This window comes from Sus scrofa, chromosome 11 (assembly GCF_000003025.6).
Source record: "Sus scrofa isolate TJ Tabasco breed Duroc chromosome 11, Sscrofa11.1, whole genome shotgun sequence".
Taxonomy (NCBI): Eukaryota; Metazoa; Chordata; class Mammalia; order Artiodactyla; family Suidae; genus Sus; species Sus scrofa.
Window position 1 is genome coordinate 51,392,710 of NC_010453.5, and position 23,860 is coordinate 51,416,569.

Consider the following 23,860-nt stretch of genomic DNA (forward strand, 5'->3'; position numbering starts at 1 on the left):
GGTGCCAGTTCAATCCCTGGCCTCGCTCAGTGGGTTGGGAATCCAGCATTGCCATGAGCTGTGGTGTAAGCTGCAGACACTGTTCAGATCCTGAGTTGCTGTGGCTGTGGTGTAGACAGGCAGCTGTAGCTTCAATTTGACCTCTAGCCTGGGAACTTCCATATGCCATGGGCGCAGCCCTAAAAAGCAAAAATAAAAAAATAAAAAAATAGTACCCTACAATATATATGTAGGGAGAAGCAAAAAGATTTACTGTCAATCTAATTATTTTCATAGAACACAGATAATAAGAGTCCTTAGGATACTGTGCAGAAGAGTTAAAAATCAGGCCTGAGACTGTTATCTTTAGAAAGGGCTACTGACAAGGTTGCCCTTGGCTAGAATCTGCAAACTCTGATTTCTGGAAGGTTCTCATCATTCCCTGGAAATAATAGCTCACTATGCCTGAACTGTCTGGATAAACAATATGATTTATGCTGAACATTTGCTTTCCTCCTCAGACTCTGAAATTTTGGTATATACAAGGCTGAAGGAACCTATGTGACCAGTCAACCAGACCTAAATAAAAACCCTGGGCACTATCTCTAATGCGCCTCCTGGTTCACACATGCTGCCACTATTTATTAAATGCATCCTGTCTGACTCAACTGGAAAAGGCCTCTGGAAGTCTGTCCCTACTTTCCCCCCAACTTTGTATACACTTTTTTCCCTTTGCTGACTCTGCTCTGTATCCTTTCACCGTAAGAATCATAGCTGTGAATATGACCTTATGCTCAGTCCTGTGAGTGGTCCTTGTGAAACAGACCTGGTGATGGTCCTGAGGACTCCCAATGGATACAAAAAATAAAACTTAGTTTAATTATTCCAAATACATTTTTAAAGAACATGTAAAATTTAACACAAATTCTTACCTCTTCTTTTTTTATATCTTTATCTTGGTGCTGAAAAAATTCTACCTTTAAGCTTCCTGATGATGGCTGCTCTGGAGGAGGTAGATAACTCTTTGTATTCACAGCATCAAAAAGCTTTTCTACAAATATCTGTGTCTCTGAAAATAAAACCAAAAACGCCATAGATTAAAAGATATTTGCTAAGATATTTAATCTCCATATCAAATTTCAATATGATGAAATATACTTTGACTTTTATAAATCTAAAAAACTATACTAAGACCAATAGCTTCCCAACTAATGTGCTATATCACAAGTCTCATAGGGATACTGATCCATTCAGTTCTCAGGGTACTAAGAGCTAAAATGACAAAGACTCTGGGTAAGTCACTACCAGCCATGACTAGTCTCTGTATATTCTGCCCAATGTGCCAAACAGAAATATTATCATTATCAAGATGCTGGCAAAGTGAAAAAAGTTGAGAAGCACTGTGTTATATAACATTCAAAGTAGGTTCCTAAGCAGCAAAATCTTTCAGTCATTTTCTTAATCTTTTAAGAAAAAAAATCATCATTCTTTAAGAATGACCTCCTTTAATACTCTGTGAATCTTATTGTAAATAACTTATTAAAGTAGTATTTTTAAGCCAAAGATCTTACCTTTTTGAAGAAATACATCCAGTTGATCAATACATAAGGCCTTTAACTCTTTTTCACTTTTGTCTTTCTTTACCAAAGCAAGAACATATTTTGCCAGGGCTGATGGATCTGCATCACAGCTGAATAAAAAAGTAATGTTGAAGGAAACTGAGTCATAATCAACTGCACATTCTACAAATTCCAGTAACAGACTAACTTACTCAATATGATAGTCTGAGTTATACGTAACAAGCATCTGGCTCATAGAAAGCAATGTTATCATCTGTGTGGGGAGAAAATAAGATTATATATTTGGATTGGCTTATGTATGAATAAAAAATATGTAGAAGTATAAACAAATAACTATGGTTACTTGTTGAAGAGGGCAGAGAGGGAGAAGTTAAAGTGAAAAAGAAACAGGATCAGCAAAGTTTTTGATGCCTGAACCACAACCCAACCAATTTTTAAAAAGTAGATAATTATTTTTCAACTGATCTAAAATTGTCTATTTAATTAAAGATCACTTTACAACTTAGGATAAATAACAATAAAGTAATAGCAATAGCTAACCACTAACACTTACTGAAACCTCATTTGTGCCATGAACTGTGCTCCATACTTTATACACTGTATTTAACAATCATTTTATTAATGAAACCAAGTCTCAGAAAAAAAGCTAAGCAAACTGTCCAAAACCCCATATAAGTTAGTAACAGAACTAAGATTTAAAATTAAATTTCTTACTCCAAAATCCACACTCTTAACTACTACACCAGATAGTCCCTTACAATGAGCTACCCCAAAATCAGGCCTTCAATATAGTTGGTGATATAAACATCCAGTTATAGCCACCAACTCTCTAACCAACGCCTCCTTATATCCTTAGTTGCTGTCCAAGGCAGTTTTGCTCACTTCCTCTGCTACTCTCCCCTCAGAGTCCATTATTTCAAACAACCTCTAAATTCCTCAACTATATCTGCCTCACTTTCTACTAGTCCTCTATGTCAACAACTTGGCAAAATTTCAACTTAGAATCCATTCCCACACCAGCTTAGATTTAATTTTCTAGCTTGGCTTAGTTCCTTGCCAATAACATAAATAATGCTCATAAAATCAGATTTTTGAAGGATACAGATGACACAAAAAGAATTACCAATCATGGCTTTTAAAAAAGACAAATATATTAGGGAATTATATATGGGAGAGATGACTACAAGTAGAGGGGGGATAGGATATCTTAATAGCTCATCTGAGGAAAAACATACTTGATACATGACATCCTTCAATTTATTTTTATTGCTCTTTATTCTAACAACTGTCAGCAATTTTAACTCTAACAATAATAAACACAAAATAGAGATTCCATATGTTCTACCAAAAGTCAAATGCTAGACTATTAATAAGCAAACCATACACATTAAAGCTAAAAATTACTTAATACATTTCCAAAAAGCCTTAATTCCCATACATAGCCGGAATGTAACAATTCTACAAAAGTTTGGCAGTGACATGTTACTAAATCAAAAACTACAACTTAAAGACAGTGAACAACTTTGGCTGCACAGCAGATACACCTAAGGAAAATCTGACTGCAGGTGAATCGATAGGTCTAAATCAACCACCTGCATTTTGTTTTGTCTTATAAAAGCTGTGGAGATAAGTCTGATAGTGTCAGAGTTGAGAATTACTCTATTAAGGAAGACTGCCTAGTGTGCACCTTTGTGGTGATTGTGTCTTCAAACTCTTCCATCTTCCCTTGAAAAGGTAGAGACCCCAATTCCCCACCCTTTGAAAGTAGGCTCAATTTAGCACCTTGCTTCTAAAACAAAGAGAATACATCGGAAGTGATAGTATTTGACTTTTAAGGTCAGACACCGTTTGGGTCATAAAAGGCACTGTGGCACCCGCCTTGCTCTCTTTCTGGAATCATTTATTCTAGAAAAATCAGCTGCTACACTTCAAGGACACTTAAGCAGCCTTACAGAGAGCACCATGTGGCTACGAAACGAGGGTTCCAGGGAAGACTAAGGTCTCTTGACAATAGCCACATACGAGTGAGCATGGAAGTTGATTCTACAGCCTCAGTGAAACCTTGAAAAGACTGCAGCACTGACCAAGAGCTTGACTACAATCTCATAAGAGACTGAGACAGAAATACCTTGCTAACCTGCTCCAAATTTCTGACCCACAGGAATGATGAATGTCATGGATGATAAATGTCTGCTGTGTTGCTAAGTTTCAGGGTAATTTGTTAGCAATCATAAATCAACTTTTCTCATAGATCTAGTTCCATTTATTTACAAAGACTTGAAGTTAGTTATAATTTTAAAAGGAGGAAAAAATTCATTTCAATGATATGTGAGGTTTTTAAACACTTTCTCTTTGAAATTTATTTCAATTTATTTACCTTACACCAACAACTTTTTAAATGCAGACAAAATGATTTGTGGTAAGTTAATTTTTTTCATGTTTATCATGAGCACGGAAGTATTAGATCTGTGATGAAATAAGCATAAAGAAATGGGACAATAACTTCGTGATATATCTACAGATATACCTATATCTAGCTATCTGGTAACACTGCATAAGAAACCACAAAACACTATTCCTGTTAGGTAACCCAAATAAATACAACCAACTAAACATTAACCTAATTAGACACAAGCTAAACATACTTCAGTTTACTGAGAATCACTGTGATATATAATACTATCACTAGGTTATACTGTTTTATTACAACTACTCTTAATGAACAAATTCATATTCTCTACACTGAGCCCAAATGCTGTAATTTGACTGAATATTGGTTTGATAGTTGCAGTGAATTTTCAATTTAATAACAGACTTTAGAATAACCATCACTTTACATTTCTCTTGGCTAAACACCAATCTATTCCATTCCCTCCTTTATTTATTTATTTATTTAGTCTTTTTGCTATTTCTTGGGCTGCTCCCGAGGCATATGGAGGTTCCCAGGCTAGGGGTTGAATCGGAGCTGTAGCCACCGGCCTACGCCAGAGCCACAGCAACGCGGGATCCGAGCCGCGTCTGCAACCTACACCACAGCTCACGGCAATGCCGGATCGTTAATCCACTGAGCAAGTGCAGGGACCGAACCCGCAACCTCATGGTTCCTAGTCGGATTTGTTAACCACTGCGCCACGATGGGAACTCCCCTCCATTATTTAAAAGACACTTTAAAAGAGAATTAAAATGTTAGCAGATAAAAAATGTGGAGAAAGACCTTTGTGATTTTTTAAATTATTATGATCTAGACTATAAATTCATCTTCTATAAAAAGCAAGGTAAAATTCCTGAACAATCTTTGCTCAACATCTATTAAACTCAATTCATATCAAATCAAGAAGCAAAAAAAGCCACAACAAACCACAATAAATTAACACAATATTATACACAAAAATGCTAAATATCTGAAATAGCCTGAGAGGCAAACTACTTCTTGAAATTTGTTGGACTGCAAAGTACACAGTAGAAGCAAGGTTTATAATTTCATATTTAATGGCAAAACAGGTGAATATGCATTTGGGAGGTAATAAATTTTCTTAAGTCTTATAGGAAGCCATTTCATCTTTGTTTCAATGCTTTTGAAAACTAAACAAAAAAAGGACGTACTTATAAATTATAGCTAAGTAAAAGATAATCTGAACTACAGAAGTTTAATAATATACCAAAATGTTACAGATCAGGGACAAAAAGCAAACTGTGCATTCTCTCTTCTATGTATCTTAATTAAAAGGACCAATGCTACTTCATCTGAATATCTAGCAATAATAACCTGCTATGCAAAATTTAATGAAATGTTTAAATTCAAATCAAAACGAAATTATATTCTTATTCTAAACAAGACTGTTCATGAGATACTTTACTATAACAGTTGATACTGCTGTTGACATTTGTGATCTGAATGATACATTATCTCATCAGAGCTATTCTTGACCCTCTACTATACTACTAGCATTCTGGAAACATGAAAGAAAAGTGGGGCCGAAATCTTTCAGATCAGGGAGAGAAAAAAGACTCAGATTCTGAATATGTTAAGGACAAAGAAAAAAGGCTGAAAGAGTGACAAACTTCACTCCTACCTTAGAAAATAGGCTAAGTTCCCACTAATTCTTTGTTCCATAAGTACTTCTAAGCCCAGAAAAAAACATTATCTGCCCATAAAGTATGATTCTGACCATACAGTGTTCCAACTCCAATTGCCCTTCTGTATATGAGTGTTTGGGGCGGGGGCGGGGGGGGAGAAGGAAAATACAAAGAAAACCAGAAACTACAGAATAAGGAAACCACGACTTACCAACAGCATGTGCAAGGTGGGGTAAAAGGGGAGTAACTAAGTATTTTAAGTAATGAAACTCAAATGAGATAAAGTAGGGAATGACTGGAGGAAAACAAATCATAAAGATGCAAGAAAATATAAAATTGAGAACTAGGGAGGAAATGGTATAGCTTCTCTGTGCAGCAGGGGTGCCACTGCTTTCACTTCTAGGTGCCACTTTTTATAAATATATAAACAAACTCAAACACTCTTAGAAAATGACCAGAATGGTAAATGGTTATCATTATCACATAGCTAGCTAGGGATTCTCAGCTTGGAAATTTGAAATGTCAGAGTGAACTTGGTAGATATTCAAATAATTGAAGAGGTATCACAAGTTAGAAGGATTACATTTATTCAATAAATCCTCCATGGGATATAATTAGAACCAGTAAGGGGAAACATCAGATTTTGGCTTAAAATAGAGATGGGATTTTTTTAATAATCAGAGGCCTCCCAAAGGCTGAATAAAGTGCCTGAAAGAAAGTGAATTCTCCATCTTTAGAATGGCCTCAAACATAAACTTAACAGCCCCTGGCAGATAAGCACTAGATAGACAGTGAATCCCTCACAAACCCCAAAGAGTATAATTCCTAGGTTTAATTTGTTCGTGGGATATTGTGTAGATGTATAATATACCAGCTAATACAGCATTCTTTTCAATTACTGATCTATGAATATTAGTAACAATTTTTGGGGGGAGGGGTGCCTGCAGCATGTGGAAGTTCCCAAGCCAGGGATCAAACCTGTGCCACAGCAGCGACCTGAGCGGCCGCAGTAACAATGCCAGATCCCTTAGCCCCCGTCATAAGAGAATTCCATAATTTTTTAAAACTACACTATACTATAGATAAAATACACACTATGAAAGAGTTTTATCAAAAATATTATCAAAATCCAAAAACAGAACTTCTTACGCATATGTGTAGCCTTTGAGCCTCACACAGTACCTTAAGACAATACTGAAAGGGAGACAAAGAGAATATATGTACCAATCTCACTAGACCATTAGCTCAGTTGTCAGGAACCCTTTCTTTCCCATCTTCATAAAGTTCTGGGAATAAAACTTTACAACAGTTTATTGATTATCTTCCAATATAACCTTTATCTTGCAAAAATATTTAATAAGCACCTACAATGTCAGGCACCATTGTAGATCCTAAAGATACAACTTTGAAAAAAATAAAGTCCCTTTGCATTCACAGAATTTACACTGGCGTATAGGGAGGAGACAGACAATACATAAGGTATTCTCATGTAGACAGTGCTCTGAAGAGAAATAATGCAAAGTAAGGGGATAAAATACAGAAGAGGAGGAACGATGGGAAGAAAAGGGAGTGAGAAGGAATGAATGAGTAGATATTAGATTAGATCACAGGGAAGCACTCTGATGAACTGATATTTAAACAGGGATCTAATATTTAAACAAAGATCAGAATTTAAACAGAGAACAGAATGGAGTTCAAGCAAGCTTTCTGGCTTTCTGGAAAAGGGCCAGCCTAGGCAGAGGGAGCCTAACAGAAAAGGCCTGAGGTGGTATCTACTTGGAGCATGAGAGACAGGGATCCAGTGGGATGGAGTAAAGTAAGCATTCATGAACATTTGGATTTCTAATCTAGCACCTCTGCAGGGATTTAAAATTAACTGCTTTGGGAGTTCCCACTGTGGCACAGCATGTTAATGATCTGCCATTGCCGCAGCTGTGGTATAGATCAGAGCTGTAGCTCAGATTCAATCCCTGGCTGGGAAACTTCCATATGCCGCGGGTGCAGCCAAAAAAAATTTTTTTAATAAAATTATCTACTTTAATGAACTCTAACAAGTTAAATATCCAGATCACTACGAAGTCTTTCAAACCAATGATTTTAAAGGCTTTATAAAGATAAAATTTTATCTCTGAATAAACAGTGCTAAGGATAAACCTAATAATGATGTTCTTGAAAAGCATGAGGTGAACATCTAAGAGGGTCATTCTCTTCCAGCTGTATCTGGGGAAGGGAGCACATACACTAAATAAGAGAAGCCAAAGCAATGAGAAAATCAAACATTATTAAAAAAAGAAAACTCCCCAAAGAACTTAATTTTAAGAAAGACTTCAAAAAAACATGAATCAAAAATCACCCCTAGATATAAAGGTTCTAATTAATCCTAACACACTCATCACACTAGATTTTACTTTATAATTTAGTACTTTCAAATTAGTAATGAGACAGTACAGTAAAAAGAAGCTAACACTCCAGTAGAATATTTCAAAAAGAAGTTTGTTTTGTTTTGCTCAAGTTTCTTGGAGGCTTTAGAAATTCAGGGAAGATAACTGATGAAATTTAACCCAAGCTTCCATTTCCAGTAATCTTGAGGAGGAGGAGGAGCTGGAGGTGGCAGTGGGAATTAAAAATTAAATTTAAATATGTTAACTCAGTAACTTTAGAACACGGATATACACCCACATCTGTTCCTACCAAATTTTTACCTCATATTCAAGAAAAATATCTAATTTGCATCAGTCATACAATTATTATCCTGCACTTAAAACTACTCTTTTAAAAAAACCAAATTCCATTGCAACAAACATACTATGTACATTGAAAAATTCAACTGCCATCATAAGCTTCAGTCAATTCAAATAAAGAGACAAAAATAGATTATTTGTATGCAGCATTTAGTTAACAGCACAAGTTATTCATTAAGAATTATTACATAACCACTTCATATCACAAAATCACAAAATAAGCATATTTAAACATGATCCATGCATGAGCATCATACAAACCACCTCTTAACACTGCAAAAACTTATCACAAAACATGTCATTGTAATACTGAAAATATTCAGATAGTCCTTTCATCCCCTTATATTACCCACAAGAAATGACAGCAATTCTGTCTTACCCTGGGAGCAGTGGTTCTCAAAAGTTTTGGTCTCAGAATCCTTTTACACTTTAAAAATTACAGAGAACCCCAAAGAAATTTTATTTAAAAGGGCTATATCACCATTATTTACCATATTAATTAAATTTTTAAAAATGAGAAAATTCTAAATTACTAATACAGTTTGAAATAACAAGAAATCCATTACAACTTAATATAAATAGGGGGGCAGGGGTAGAAGGAGTAATTAAAAGGAGGAAATTATTGATATAAATGGGAAGTTCAATAGTAGGACTGACTTTAGGAATAGCTGGATTCAGGAGTTCAAATGATTTTACCAGGACACTCCCTTTCCATTCTGCTTTCTTTTGAATTTGCTTCATTTGGGGCAGGTGCTCTGCACATGGCAACAAAGACAGCTCTGCGGAGTTCTAGGCTTACATTATTCTGACAGCTAGTGAAGCCAGAGAAAAGAACCTCCTCTGTCTCCCAGAGCATTGATCCTTGAAAATGACTGATTTTTCCCAGTTTGAGCAATATCCCCACTGCAGGGCAGGGATGACAGAGCTCAAAAACTAACAGCTTCACCTGAAACTAATAAACATAGGTATTACCTGCTTTTCAAAAGCCTGTTTTATGCCACTTTGAGAAGCTTTTTACAAAATAACTGTTTTCACTGTTTTTGGAAACTGTTTTCACTAACCACAAGAAATCCCAAAAGGATTTTCCTTTTATGAGAAAAGATGAAAAGCAAAAATAGCATCCAGCATTTCTTCTATAGCGAGTCACATAGAGGTAGCTGGCATCCTAAGCAGCAAGAGTGGCACCACCAAGCTCCTTCCCCAGGAACTACACTAGGCATTTCAGCATCAAGCCACCATAGCTTTGAACTGATTTGTGAGCATGTGTTTTATCTCCATTTATTTTGTGCATCCATTAACAAGATAAGTCCTAAGGCAACAAATTGCTTCTTCACTTTACACCATTTCGGCTTAACGGAAGTTTTCAAAGAACACTCTACTTTCAGATATCGGAGGAAACTTGTACCCTATTTTTATTTAAAAAAAAAAAAAAAAAGAGTCCTATTTCCACAACAAAATAAAAATTTAGTGAGAAGACTGCCAATGTTTCGCTTTTGTTTTGATGGAGATACCATTCATGTCTGGCTTAAATAGAAAACCAATTCTTACATCTACTTTTACATTCACTGTTGTGATACGCTGTTTTGGTTTAAATATATGAAGAAAATCTGGGCTCACACAGACACTTTTTTTGCAAAAAGTGTGAACCTCATACACTCCAGAAAAGGGTGAAGAAACCCCACCAGTCCTCACACATTTGAGAATGCTGCTTTAGAAGTTATTCAGGAAGTATCTAGTAAGCATCTAAGTCAAAGACAAAATCAGTCTTCCCAAAGATAAAACCCACTAATCAGACTGTATATTCTTCAAAGCAAAAAGCAGTGGCCCAAACAGCAAACTGAGCACAGACAGCTGTGGTTAAAGAATCATGTCAATGAACTCTCTCTTTAAAAAGAAAAAAAAAAAAAAGGAACTGCAGGTGAAATGCTGATATGGGAGCCCACAACAAAACTCAATTATTTCTTATATGTCTTACATTCTAATTCAGTTGAGTAAGAACTGAATTCTCTCGGAAAAGGCTCTGGCTTCCAAAAGCCATACTTTCAGTTACTTACACGTGGATTCATATCTACCTAGTTACAAAACAGATCAGTGAAGCACTTCATCCCTTCAATTACTAAGAGAGAAAAGATGCTAGGGACCATTTTCTATTTTCTTTCTTGACCAAGAAGGGGCAGAATTATCCAAAAGAACATCACTAAGACTAGAAATCTGAAAAACCTAGTCCTGTCACTGTTTCCAATTAAACTCTAACAGTGTTTCCCCACAAACTCTTTAAAAAAAAAAAAAAGTCTGGCTAATGCTGTTTGTATAGTATATATTCACTTCTAGGTCCCTTTCTAATACTGACACAACAGTTTTCCAATACTGTTACCAAATCACACTGAATTTTTAATTAAAAAGGGAAATTGTTATAACATATTCCAGCTCACAAACCTCAAACTAAGGAAAATAAGCTTCAGTTTTCTCATCTGACAAAAAAGCTGCTCTGCCAAATTAGAAATAATTACAAATATGCTTATAAGTAAGAAACACTTCATTTACCTGCCAAACACAGAAACAAATGGATTACTAAAGGATGGAATATAATAAAAACTTGAAGTTCTAAGATGCCTATTCTAACCCCTTACATGGGGGTTATATATAAAACATATATATATATATATATGTATATATATATATATTAGGGCCGCACCTGTAGCATATGGAAGTTCCCAGGTTAGGGGCTGAATTGGAGCTGCAGCTACCAGCCTACACTAACGGCCAGGCTCACCAGATCCCAGCCACATCTGTGACCTACAATGCAGCTCAAGGCAACACCAGATCCTTAACCCACGGAGCGGGGCTAGGCATCAAACTCACATTCTCATGTTCATTACTGCTGAGCCACAATAGGAAATCCTACTTACTATATTCGAAGCACTATTCCCTTTCAAATATATGTTGTCTTCTAAGCCAGTGTCAACTTTTCCTTGATGCAGTCTGGTATTAAGGAAAAAAAAAAAAAAAAGAAAAAAAAAAAAAAAGCACTAAAATGAACTCCACAAACCAGGGGTCTTCATATTTCTAATTCCTATTCATTAGTTATGTAATACTAGGTTAGTATTTTATCCCCAAGCTTCAGTTTCCTCATTTTTAAAACAAATGCACTGAATCATATAATCTGACAAAGTGGGTCATTTTTTAGGAGTAAGATGCTAAGCTTTCACCATCACTGCACTCCCTCCCCTACTCTCATTCCCAGGAATTTCAGTTAACTGAATTAAAAACTAATTCAGTATGTAATCTGAAACAATTTTTTTTCCTCTAGGTCTTTTTCAAGAGCCATAGAATTCCCTTTTCTGAACACTCATGAACAAAGTTTGAGCCTTTAGGAAGGATAAAGAATAACTATATTCTTATAAGTAGAAACATTTTACATATTTTTCCTGAACTGCCAAACCTTAAGATCTGTACATATTTCTACCACTGTTAAAATGTTACTACTGGTGTGCTTGTCTGTTTCAGACTAGGTAACATATGTTTACCTTTTTCTTAGAACCAATCACACTGGTTAGAAGTACCTACTAATGGAGTTCCTGTTGTGGTGCAGTGGTTAACGAATCCAACTAGGAACCATGAGGTTAAGGGTTCGATCCCTGGCCTTGCTCAGTGGGTTAAGGATCTGGTGTTGCCGTAAGCTGTGGTGTAGGCTGCAGATGCGGCTCAGGTCCCGCGTTGCTGTGGCTCTGGCATAGGCCGGCAGCTACAGTACAGCTCCGATTAGACCCCTAGCCTGGGAACCTCCATATGCTGCAGGAGCGTCCCTAGAAAAGGCAAAAGGACAAAAAAAAAAAAAAAAAAAAAAAAGTATCTACTAATTATCACACTATGTAACAATATACCAAATCAGAGGCATATCAAGGAAAACTCATAAAAAAAAAAAACAATTCTCAGTTTAGGTCAAACCTAAGTTTAAGTATTAAGGTGTGCTACAAGTTCAAAGAGCTGTCACAGATACCACAAAAGGTGAATAAGAAGGTTCCCAAGCAGGAAACCAAAAAGAAAACAAAAAGACAACTTTCAGAATGGGAGAAAAATAGTTTCAAATGATGCAACTGACAAGGGCTTAATCTCTAGAATATATAAACAACTTATACAACTCAACAGCAAAAAAGCCAATCAATCAATGGAAAAATGGGCAAAAGACCTGAATAGACATTTCTCCAAGGAAGATATACAGATGGCCAGCAAACACATGAAAAAATGCTCAACATCGCTGATTATAAGAGAAATACAAATCAAAATTACCATGAGATACCACCTCAGAATGGCCATCATTAATAAATCCACAAATATCAAGTGCTGGAGGGGCTGTGGAGAAAAGGGAACCCTCCTGCACTGCTGGTGGGAATGTAAACTGGTACAGCCACTATGGAGAACAGTTTGGAGATACCTTAGAAATCTATACATAGAACTTCCATATGACCCCGCAATCCCACTCTTGGACATCTATCCGGACAAAACTCTCCTTAAAAGAGGCACGTGCACCCGCATGTTCATTGCAGCACTATTCACAATAGCCAGGACATGGAAACAACCCAAATGTCCATCGACAGATGACTGGATTCGGAAGAAGTGGTATCTATACATAATGGAATACTACTCAGCCATAAAAAAGAATGACATAATGCCACTTGCAGCAACATGGATGGAGCTAGAGACTCTCATCCTGAGTGAAATGAGCCAGAAAAACAAAGACAAATACCATACGATATCACTTATAACTGGAATCTAATATCCAGCACAAATGAACATCTCCTCAGAAAAGAAAATCATGGACTTGGAGAAAAGACTTGTGGCTGCCTGATGGGAGGGGGAGGGAGTGGGAGGGATCCGGGAGCTTGGGCTTATCAGACACAACTTAGAATAGATTTAAAAGGAGATCCTGCTGAGTAGCATTGAGAACTTTGTCTAGATACACATGTTGCAACAGAACAAAGGGTGGGGGAAAAATGTAATTGTAATGTATACATGTAAGGATAACTTGATCCCCTTGCTGTACAGTGGGAAAATTAAATTAAAAAAAAAAGTCCCCAAGCAGAGTTCCCACTGTGGTGCAGTAGGTTATCCAACTGGAGCAGCTTGGGTTGCTGCAGAAAGCACGGGTTCGAGTCCCAGTCTGGCCAGTGGGTTAAAGGATCCAGCGTTGCTGCAGTTGCAGCATGGACTGCATCTGCAACTCTGACCTGCAATCCCTAGCCTATGAGCTTCCACATGCCCTGGGTGCAGCTGTTTAAAAAAAAGTCACAAGCTGTTTAAAAAAAAGTCACAAGCATTTTGACGAGTCCTTCTTAGCTGCCATTTCTTCCATATCCTGACTGCTGAGATGGCCCTCAGCATATTCAGTACATAATGTTCTAAGAATGTTACCTCTTTCTTCCTACCTCTTACCAAAGCCAGCCAAAGCTCAAATTCGGGCATTGTAACAACTCATTCTTAAAATTAGAATAAAAAATTGCTATTTAGTCTTGTCTCCAAAATGTTACAACCTAATCAAATCTCTAAACACCACAGTTTCATTCTTAAAAAGAGATCTAAGTTACTCCACTACTTTGACCTTCCCCAGTATCTTATAACCTAGTCTCTAAAATGTCCAACCATTTAGGGATGGCAATAAAACCTCTTAAATTGAAAACAAAGGTGAGTTGGAGTCAAAAAACTTTTCCTAACCATAATGAATAGTCATAATTCCTCATAAAACATAACTGTTCTTCCAACTTGGGCACTCAATGTCATAAGAAGCTTCAAACTTTAACACAATCCAATTTGAGAAAGCGCTTGAAAAACTTCGGAGAATGTTTATAAGTACGAGTTTATAAAGTAGTTTTCAAAATAGAATCCATCTCTTTCATAGGGTGCCTGTTAGAAAGAAAACTTTTTTTTTTTTTTTTTGTCTTTTGTTGTTGCTATTTCTTGGGCTGCTCCCGCGGCATATGGAGGTTCCCAGGCTAGGGGTTGAATCGGAGCTGTAGCCACCAGCCTACGCCAGAGCCACAGCAACGCGGGATCCGAGCCGCGTCTGCAACCTACACCACAGCTCACGGCAACGCCGGATCGTTAACCCACTGAGCAAGGGCAGGGACCGAACCCGCAACCTCATGGTTCCTAGTCGAATTCATTAACCACTGCGCCACGACGGGAACTCCCAGAAAACTTTTTTAAAAAAGTAAAGTACTTGAGCTATCATTCAAGACAATAATATAGGAGTTCCAACTGTGGCTCAGCGGAAACGAATCTGACTAACATCTATGAGGATGCAGGTTCGATCCCTGGCCTTGCTCAGTGGGTTAAGGATCCAATGTTGCTATTGGCTGTGGTATAGGTCACAGACGTGGCACTGATCTGGCATTGCTGTGGTGTAGGCCAGCGGCTGCAGCTCAGATTCCACCCCAAGCCTGGGAACTTCCATATGCTGCAGGTTCAGCCCTAAAAAGAAAGAGGAGGGAAAAATAAATATGTAAATAACAAAGGTCACACTGACAGCCTCTTTTAAATATGCCCTATAAAGGTTCTCAGTTATAGGTCTCAAAGCACTTTTGTTACATTCAAATCTACATTAAAAGAGCAACCAATGATCTGCTGAACTGCTATTAGTGCTACTGTAGGATCTGAAATATTCAAATGTTTTTCATTTGTAATAACTGACCTCATTTAGATTTTTATAAATGTTTCGTTTTGTTTTGTTTGCTTTTTAGGGCCACACCCACAGCATATGGAGATTCCCAGGCTAAGGGTCTAATCGGAGAGACGGCTGCCAGCCACAGCCACACCAGATCTGAGCCGTCTGCTACCTACACAACTCACGGCAATGCTGGAGCCTTAACCCACTAAGTGAGGCCAGGGATCAAACCTGAATCCTCATGGATCCTAGCTGGGTTCTTTAACCACTGAGTCCAGAAAGGAACTCCAATTCTTGTGTTTTTAAGTATTGTGTGGTTGTACATGTTAGCTCTTTTATGATACTGTCCTGATGCCACTGTCCTCCATTGATTTTGATGAGAAATCAGCCTCCATTTGAGTCTTTTTTCTCTCTTTGACCACTTTTAAGATTCTTTTTATTTGGTCAACAGTTTATGATATGTTTGAGGCTGTGTATGTGTGTGTTTTATCCTACTTAGTTTTGCCGACTTGGATCTGTGTTTTGATATCTTTCATTGGTTTTGTTTTTGTTTTTTGTTTTTTTTTTTGTCTTTTTGCCATTTTCTTGGGCCGCTCCTGTGGCATATGGAGGTTCCCAGGCTAGGGGTTGAATCGGAGCTGCAGCCACCAGCCTACGCCAGAGCCACAGCAACGCGGGATCCGAGCCGCGTCTGCAACCTACACCACAGCTCACGGCAACGCCGGATCGTTAACCCACTGAGCAAGGGCAGGGACCGAACCCGCAACCTCATGGTTCCTAGTCGGGTTCGTTAACCACTGCGCCACGACCGGAACTCCCTTTCATTGGTTTTGGAAAGTCCTTGGTCATTATGACTTCAAACACTTTTTTCTGCCTCACTTTACTTTTTTCAAGACTTCAGTTTCTTGTACTTTAGACTGTCTGATACTGTCCTACGGAACTCAGATATATCTTTTAAAGTTATTTTTGTCCCTTTGCTTTTGGTTTGAATATTTTCTATTTTCCTGTATCAAAGTTCACTGCTGTTTTTCCCTATCATGTCCAGAATGTTATAAAGCAAATTCTTTATTTCTGTTACCATAATCTTCATTTCTAGGTTTTTCAATCTAGTTCTTTTTAATAGCTTCCATAAAGTTCCCCATATCTTTATGCACATTGTCCACAAGTTCTAATTAATTCTTTAGCATTTTTATCATAGTTATTTTAAAGTACTTGCCTAATACTTCTACTATTTGGGCCATCTCTGGATGTACTTGTGTTGACTATCTCTTCTCATATGGATATTATTTTCTTACTATTTTGAGTTCCTTGTTATTTGATTTTATACTGAAACATCTCAGTCAAAAAAAAAAAAAAAAAAACCACTAAGGTGGAGACTGAGGTAAACAAAAATTTATCTTCAATAAAGGACATGCCCTTTCTTTTGTTATGCCACCAGAGTGGAGTTAACTGTTCTGTAACTGACATGGCTCTGGGCTTTGTAAGCAGCCCAGTTTGATTCCGTTCACCACTGGCTTCCAATGTGTTGAGGGTACTATCAGGAGTTCCCCTTTCATAGGGGCTGGAATCTCAGCAGTGACAAGATTTTGGATATCTGCCTGTGCTTTACCTCTGGGGCCCCAGCTTTTGAAACTAAAAGAAAGATGTAAAATCAATGACCTAAGGTTCTACCTTTAAAAAAAAAAGAGAGAGAAAGGCCAGCAAATTAAACTCAAAGTAAGCAGAAAAAGGGAAATAAAAAATCCTGGAACAGAAAACAATGAACAAAATTATTACTGTTCTTGGAAAAGATACTACTAACAAAACTGGCCAAGAAAATAAGAGTAAAATAACCAACATCAAGTATAATTTTTTAAAAGGGGTGAGGAGCATCACAACAGTTTATAGTCATCATATGAACAGTAATGCAACAATGCAAACAACTCCTGGTCAACAAATCTGGCAACTTAAGAGAAAAAGTCTTGAAAAACAAACTACCAAAAGTGACGAAAGAAAAAACAGAATACCTAAATAGACCTATACCTATTAAACTGATTTTGTAATTTAAAAAGCAGTATCATTGGTCCCAGATGGCTTTATCAGTGAAGTCTACCAAACATTTTAAGAAAAAACAAAATTCACATAGCCCTCATAACCAGAAGCAAAAAGTCTTAAAGTATTAGCGAATCAAGTTCAGCAATATGTATAAAAAGGATAATACATCATGACCAAGCAGAGTTTACCTCGGGAATGCAGAGCTGGCTTAACATTTAAAAATCAATCCATGTAATATACAGTATTATCATAAAAAGAGAGGAAACCCAAATGACCTTCTCAATAAAGAGAGAAAGAATTTGACAAATTCAACACCCTGTCCCAACAAAATGCTCTGCAAATTAAGAATACAAAAGAATTGCCTCAATCTGATAAAAGGCAATTATAAAAAACCCAGCACTAATACCACTTGATACTGAAACATTAAGTCTCTTCCAAGACAAGACAAGGATGTCCACTCCTACCACTTCAATTTCACTTGTACTGTTGTTCCTAGCCACTATAGTAAGAAATGAAAGCATAAAAAATCATAAGTAAAACTGTCATTAATCACAGATGTCATCATTGGTACTAATATTGATATAACTAATAAGTATACTTAGAAAGTTGCAGAATACAGGCCAATATGCCACTATAATAATAAGTGAAGCCATTAAAAAAATCAAAGAGTTAAACTGTCATTAATCATAGATGACATGATGGGTACAAGAAATTCCAAAAACTACAACTAATAAGTATACTTAGAAAGTTGCAGAATACAAGGTCAATATGCAAACATCAATCATATTTCTAAAAATTTAACAGTTAAAACTGGAAAATTAAATTTTGAAAGGCTTTTATACAAGATCACATACCCAGGGGGGGAAAAAACTAGCAAAAGATGTATAAGAACACCACATGAAAAACTACAAAATGTTGCTGGGAGAAATTAATTTGAATAAATGGAGAGATATACTACATTCATGAACTGAAAGACTAAATATGAAGATATTCCTCAAAAATTGCTCTCTACATTCAACACAATCCCTATCAACAATCCCACAAGCTTTCTTGCAGATACTGACAGGCTGATTCTCACCTTTATAGGGTAAGGAGAAGAATCCAGCAAAACCTAAACAATCTTTAAAAAAAAAAAAAAAAACTAGCTGAGGAGTTCCCACTGTGGCAGAGGGTTAATGATCTAGCTTGTCTCTGTGGAGGTATGGATTCAATCCCCAGCCATGATATAAGATATAAACAATGGGTTAAGAATCTGCTGCAGCTGTGGCATAGGTCACAGCTCTGGCTGGAGTTCAACCCCTGGCCTGGGAACTTCCCTATGCCTCGAGGTCAGCTGAAAAATAAATAAAATAAAAGGACTAACTGAGAGGGCTTACATAACCTAATTTCAAGACTATTTATTATAAAGTCAAATAGTCAAGAGAATGTGGTATAAGCATCAGAATAAATAAGTATCATTGGACTAGGACAGAGTCCAGAAACAGACTTATACAGTTAACTGATTATCAACCAATACGCCAAGTCACCTTTTTTTTTTCCTTTTCCTTTTTAAGGCCACAGTACCTGTAGCATATGGAAGTTCCCGAACTAGGAGATGAAGCTGCAGCTGCTGGCCTACATGACAACCATTGCAACACAGGTTCCAAGCTCAATCTGTGACCTAGCCTACTGAGTGAGGCCAGGGATCAAATATGCATCCTCACGGAGACTACATCAGGTTCTTAACCCACTGAGCTACAATGGGAACTCCAAGACCTTATTTTATATGGTGATTACATAGGTGTATATAACTTTCAAACTTATGCAGTGATCTGTTTATGTTAATTATAAATAGACACATGGTAAATATACACACCATAGTACTATTTGTTCAGTTAATCAATAAAGGATGGTTAAATTATCATCTATTACGTTAAAACATGATACAGTCTTAAAAAGGGGTGCAAATTCAAAAGCATTATATAGAATAACCTCCAAGTCATTACATACCAATTATGTAAAAAAAGGAGAGAGGAGTTCCTGTCATGGCACAGTGGTTAACGAATCCAACTAGGAACCATGAGGTTTCGGGTTCGATGCCTGGCCTCGCTCAGTGGGTTAAGGATCTGACGTTGTTGTGGCTGTGGTGTAGGTCTGCAGCTATAGCTTGGATTAGACCCCTAACCTGGGAACCTCCATATGCCACTGGTGTGGCCCTAAAAGGACAAAAGACAAAAAAAAAAAAAAAAAAAAAAGGAGAAAGAAAAATTGTTCTTAGGCAAAATATCTCAGGAAGAACCAATGACATATATGTACTTCACTGTTTCATACATACATAAAACATTAAATATAACCCTGTTTAAAATAAACTTTTATTTCAAAAGTTAGTCTGTAAACTGAAAAGGAAATTTTCCACAGAAGCAAGACAGAAGGAGAGTAGTGAGGAATTTGGTAGGAAATGTTTACCATCCACTCATTTCTTTCACTTATTCTCTATTCTCTGGGACTAAGAAAGCAGGAGGAAGGAAAAAAATTCCTAGAAGCCTACGTTTAGCTCAAGTTTGAGTTAGTCATTCTCAATACGTACACGGAATATCTTATTTTCCATTGGTCATAACACTATCCCTATATCTTGGTTTATACATATAAAATAATTTTATTTGAGAAGTACCAAAGGCCAAAGAAATTGCTAAAAACAGATAGAAAAATGCTAAACACATTTTAACTATTCATCACTCAGATAGAAAAGCCAACAGAAGTTGCAGCAGTAAAACGCGATAATGAAGGTCAGGAAAAATACTTTAGCCCTTAATTATAGGAAACCTCTTCCACCAGCTGGAAAATTCACTAGACTACAATTACCATACATAATTTTTTGGACAACTCCATGGAGCTGAGCAATCTTGCACACAGCAACCTTCACCAATACTTTAATGAGGAAATGTTAATACTCCTCAATGTCCTTTCCCCCTTAAAAAGTCTCTCAAACTTTAGCTAATCTGAAAGTGCTATAAAGTAAAAATAAAGAGAAACAGACCCAGAGATTAGTAAATCTTCAAACTACTCACACATCTGCTTCTCTAAAATAAAAGTTTTACACAAATGCCTCTTCTCTCTCCTTAGGTCATGGGTATACAAAGTGAAACTCAGGTGTTATACCACATACAAGGCATTGTGCTAGGTGCTATACAGAATAGGAAAACACTTAAGATTTGGAGTTTATTTTCAAGGACCTTAAGACTCTAATAATAACACTAAAACAAGTATGAACTAACCAAATTTGCAAGTGATAAGTGTCATAAACAATGCTAACAAGTGCTAGGAGAGAAGAGCCATGAGAGAGTCACTGCTTCCAACTGTGAAGCAGTGGAAAGCGGCTTTCTGGAAGAATTGGAATCACATTCAACCTTTGATTTCAACATACATAAAGGAAATGGAGAAAGGCAGTACGTCACAATACATAACAAAATTCTGGAAAAGAAATGTCTTTTGAATCCTCTCTCCATCATTTATTAGCTATAAAAGAAGTGTATTACTTAATCTTCCTAAGACTCGATTTCTTCATCTTTAAAACTGGAATAAGAGAACCTAGTTCACATACAATGAACGCACAATAATTAGCAAATAGTAAGCCCTCAGTGACTGTTAACTTCTATTTAAAGGGAAGAGGAAAGCTGAAGGAGAAAGGACAGAATAAATAATGAGATAGAGAACCAGAAGGTAAAGTTCAGCTTTGCTGAAATTAAGACTTATAAGTAGGAAGATATAAACTGGAAAGATAATGTGAAACAGACATTAGAGTTATGAAAGCCAAGTTAAAAAGTATGCAACTAATTATTTCATAGTGCTGAAGATTTTGATCAAACAATAAGATATAAACAAGCTGGACACCCAGGTCAGAAGAACTGGAAGGGAGAAAAGGACTGGAGATAGGAAGATTTGGTAGGAGATAAATTGCAACGGTTTTCATTTGTTTTGCTTTTTAGGTCCACAGGTGTGGCTTATGGTTCGCAGGGAGCTAGGGGTCAAATGGGAGCTGCAGCTGCTGGCCTTCACCACAGCAATTCAGGATCCCAGCTTCATCTGTGACCTACGCAGCAGCTCATGGCAACGCTGGATCCTTAACCCACTGAGTGAGGCCAGGGATCATACCCGCATACTCATGGATACCAGTTGGGTTTGTTTCCACTGAGCCACAATGGGAACTCTGAAATGGTTTAGATAAGGAGTGCAGCGTCTCCTACTAAGCACTGTCAACAGTAAGAATTATTAAAAGAGATAGAACCCAAAGATCAACTGAATGGAGGAAAAGGAATGAAGAGAGAAGTCAAAAAAATAAAATTTCAAACCCAGATAATTTGGAGAATAAAATGCAAATAAATGAATTCAGAGGACATTTTATTTTCGCAAACAGAGTTTGAAGTTCAGATGAGAGAACCAGGTGGATCTAGAGCTAACAAGTGGGAGTTAAAAGCTTAAGGCTTTGAAGAGTGGTTAAGCCTAAACAAACTTGTGTGAAAAATAAACATATCGAGGTGCTCTTAGAAAACCTCTAAAATTCAAATGCAAATATGTACATACAATAATATCCTGGGGAAGAAAGTCTTTAATCAAACTTTTAAAGAATCTACAACACACACACAGTTTTTTAAAAACCACGGGCATGTATTACAATAGAAACCATCCATGGGAATGAATATGAATGAGGAGTCTGGAGTAGAAACGGTTTAAAAAAAAAAAAAAAAAAAAAAAACAACTCATGGGAACTGAACTAAGGAAAATGCAATTCAAAAGCAAGCAAGGAAAAGAGCTTAAGGGGATAAGTCCTCCTTAAGACTGATTTGAGAAAAAGAGAACCAAAACATTAGGGATCCTAAACATGAAAAAAATTTTTTTAAAAAAAGAGAGCTATTAGCACAGTGTACTGCTACACACAGAGGTCAAAGAATTAAAAGTTATAAAGTCTTTACATCTAATAAATTCATTGGTAACACTGAGTTAAGCAATTCTGTCTAAGTAGGAAGAAACTATATTATAAAGCATTAAGAAGTAAATGATTGGGGGCAAGTGAGTGGAAAATTAGAGGCTGAAGTTTTTTAACAGTGACAGGAAAAGAAGGCTAGCAAGAAAATGACTAGAAGTAAAATTTTATTTTTGTTTTGTTTTTTTGCTATTGTCACTGAGCTTCTCCTCCTTAAGGAATGGGAGACTAACTCTATGCCCAAAGGAGTCTGTAGAAAAGGAAAGAAAGATCAAAGGAGGAAAACAGGAGTAAAGTTCAGGAATAAAAAGATCATTTTTTTTTTTCAGTTCTTCCTGTAATACAGGAACAAAAGTAAATGTTAACATGGTGAGAAAGGTAAAGTAACAAGTGTGGGTGAAGGGGAAAAGACTACACAAATTTTGAGGTTTCTTTCTTAAACGCTAAAGCACTGATAACCACAATGCTTCAGGACTTCGTACGTTTACAATAGCAGTTACTACTACAAAAATAGTTAAAAAAAAGTATATATATACATACATATGTGTATATACACACAAACAGGAAAGAATACACTGTACTGTGTTGTAATAAACTAAGAACATGGCTCCAGAGTCAAAGACTTGAGTTTAAATCACTGTTTAGTCACATGCAAGAGCTAGGACTCTGGGCATGTATCTTAACTTCACACTTCATTGCCTCAATGTCATCACTTGCAAAATGGAGGTAATAGCATTTACCTCAAAGAACTTGAAAGTGATACAAAACTTTCACAATGCATACAAATGTTAACAGTAGCAATAACAGTGATGTAACCTATTTGTGTTTAATCAATCAGTATTTAAGAAAGGAGGGAAGGACTAGGCTGTCAAAATGACTCTCAGTCCTTTCAACTACAGATGGAAACAAGTATAATTTTCCCTATCATACCAATAAGGAAAAAGGAAGTTCATTTGCCTAGATTATTCAGTTACTAAGTGGCAGAGCTGAGATTTGAACACTGGTTTGTGGACACAAAATGTTTTCTTTCTGCTAGACAACATTATTTCTATAGCACTACACAGTAGCAGGAGCACAAAACCAGGCATTCTGTTCTTTACTACTAAATAAAATCTGGGCACATCATTAAGTCTATCAGCCTCTCAATTGCATTTTATAAAAAATTCAGGGGTGTGATTAGATTTTAAGGTTTTCCTTCAACTAAATCCATAATTTTATAAATCAGATTTAGTTGAGTGTAAACTCATAAAAAGTTTTTTTTTTTATTTTTATTTATTTATTCTTTTTGTCTCTTTGAGGGCCGCACCCAAAGCATATGGAGGTTCCCAGGCTAGGGGTCTAATCAGAGCTGCAACTGCCAGCCTACACCACAGCCACGCCAGATCCAAGCTGCGTCTGTGACCTACACCACAGCTCACAGCAACACGGGATCCTTAACCCACTAAGGGAGACCAGGGATTGAACCAAGTCTTCATGGATGCTAGTCGGGTTCATTAACCGCTGAGCCATGACAGGAACACCTTTATTTTTATTTTTACTTTTTTCATAAAAAGTTTTAAACCATAGCAGAAGACCCTTTTTGTTTTAAAAAACAAAAACAAAATTTGGACATAAAAAAAAACAGCATCCCCCCGCCCCCAGGAGTTCATATTATGAAAAAGAAATGAATGTTAGAGGAAAGACCAACATCTAATTTTCTCTTACTATTAGCAAGGATGACAAAGGAAATGTTTGGGAGAACAAAACATCAAACTTAAGTATTTCAAGATGACCATTTTTATACCTTATTTTCAATAAATTATGAAAAAGAAAACTCAGAATCCTGATA

At 36.7% G+C, this 23,860-nt stretch overlaps 1 protein-coding gene across 25 annotated transcripts in view; it reads right to left on the bottom strand.

The window, feature by feature from the left end:
- The window catches only part of RBM26 (RNA binding motif protein 26), an 84,359-nt gene that overhangs the window by 55,322 nt on the left and 5,177 nt on the right, over positions 1–23,860 (bottom strand). For 24 of the 25 annotated variants that reach the window (XM_013980610.2, XM_013980609.2, XM_021065773.1 and 21 more), the window contains exons 2-3: positions 1,551–1,669; positions 912–1,048 (exon numbers count right to left, since the gene is read on the bottom strand). In XM_013980610.2, coding sequence (XP_013836064.1) covers positions 912–1,048; positions 1,551–1,669 — 256 coding nt within the window. Of the gene's footprint in view, positions 1–911; positions 1,049–1,550; positions 1,670–1,750; positions 1,813–23,860 lie in introns of all 25 variants that reach the window. The other variant, XM_021065771.1, reaches the window with a different exon arrangement.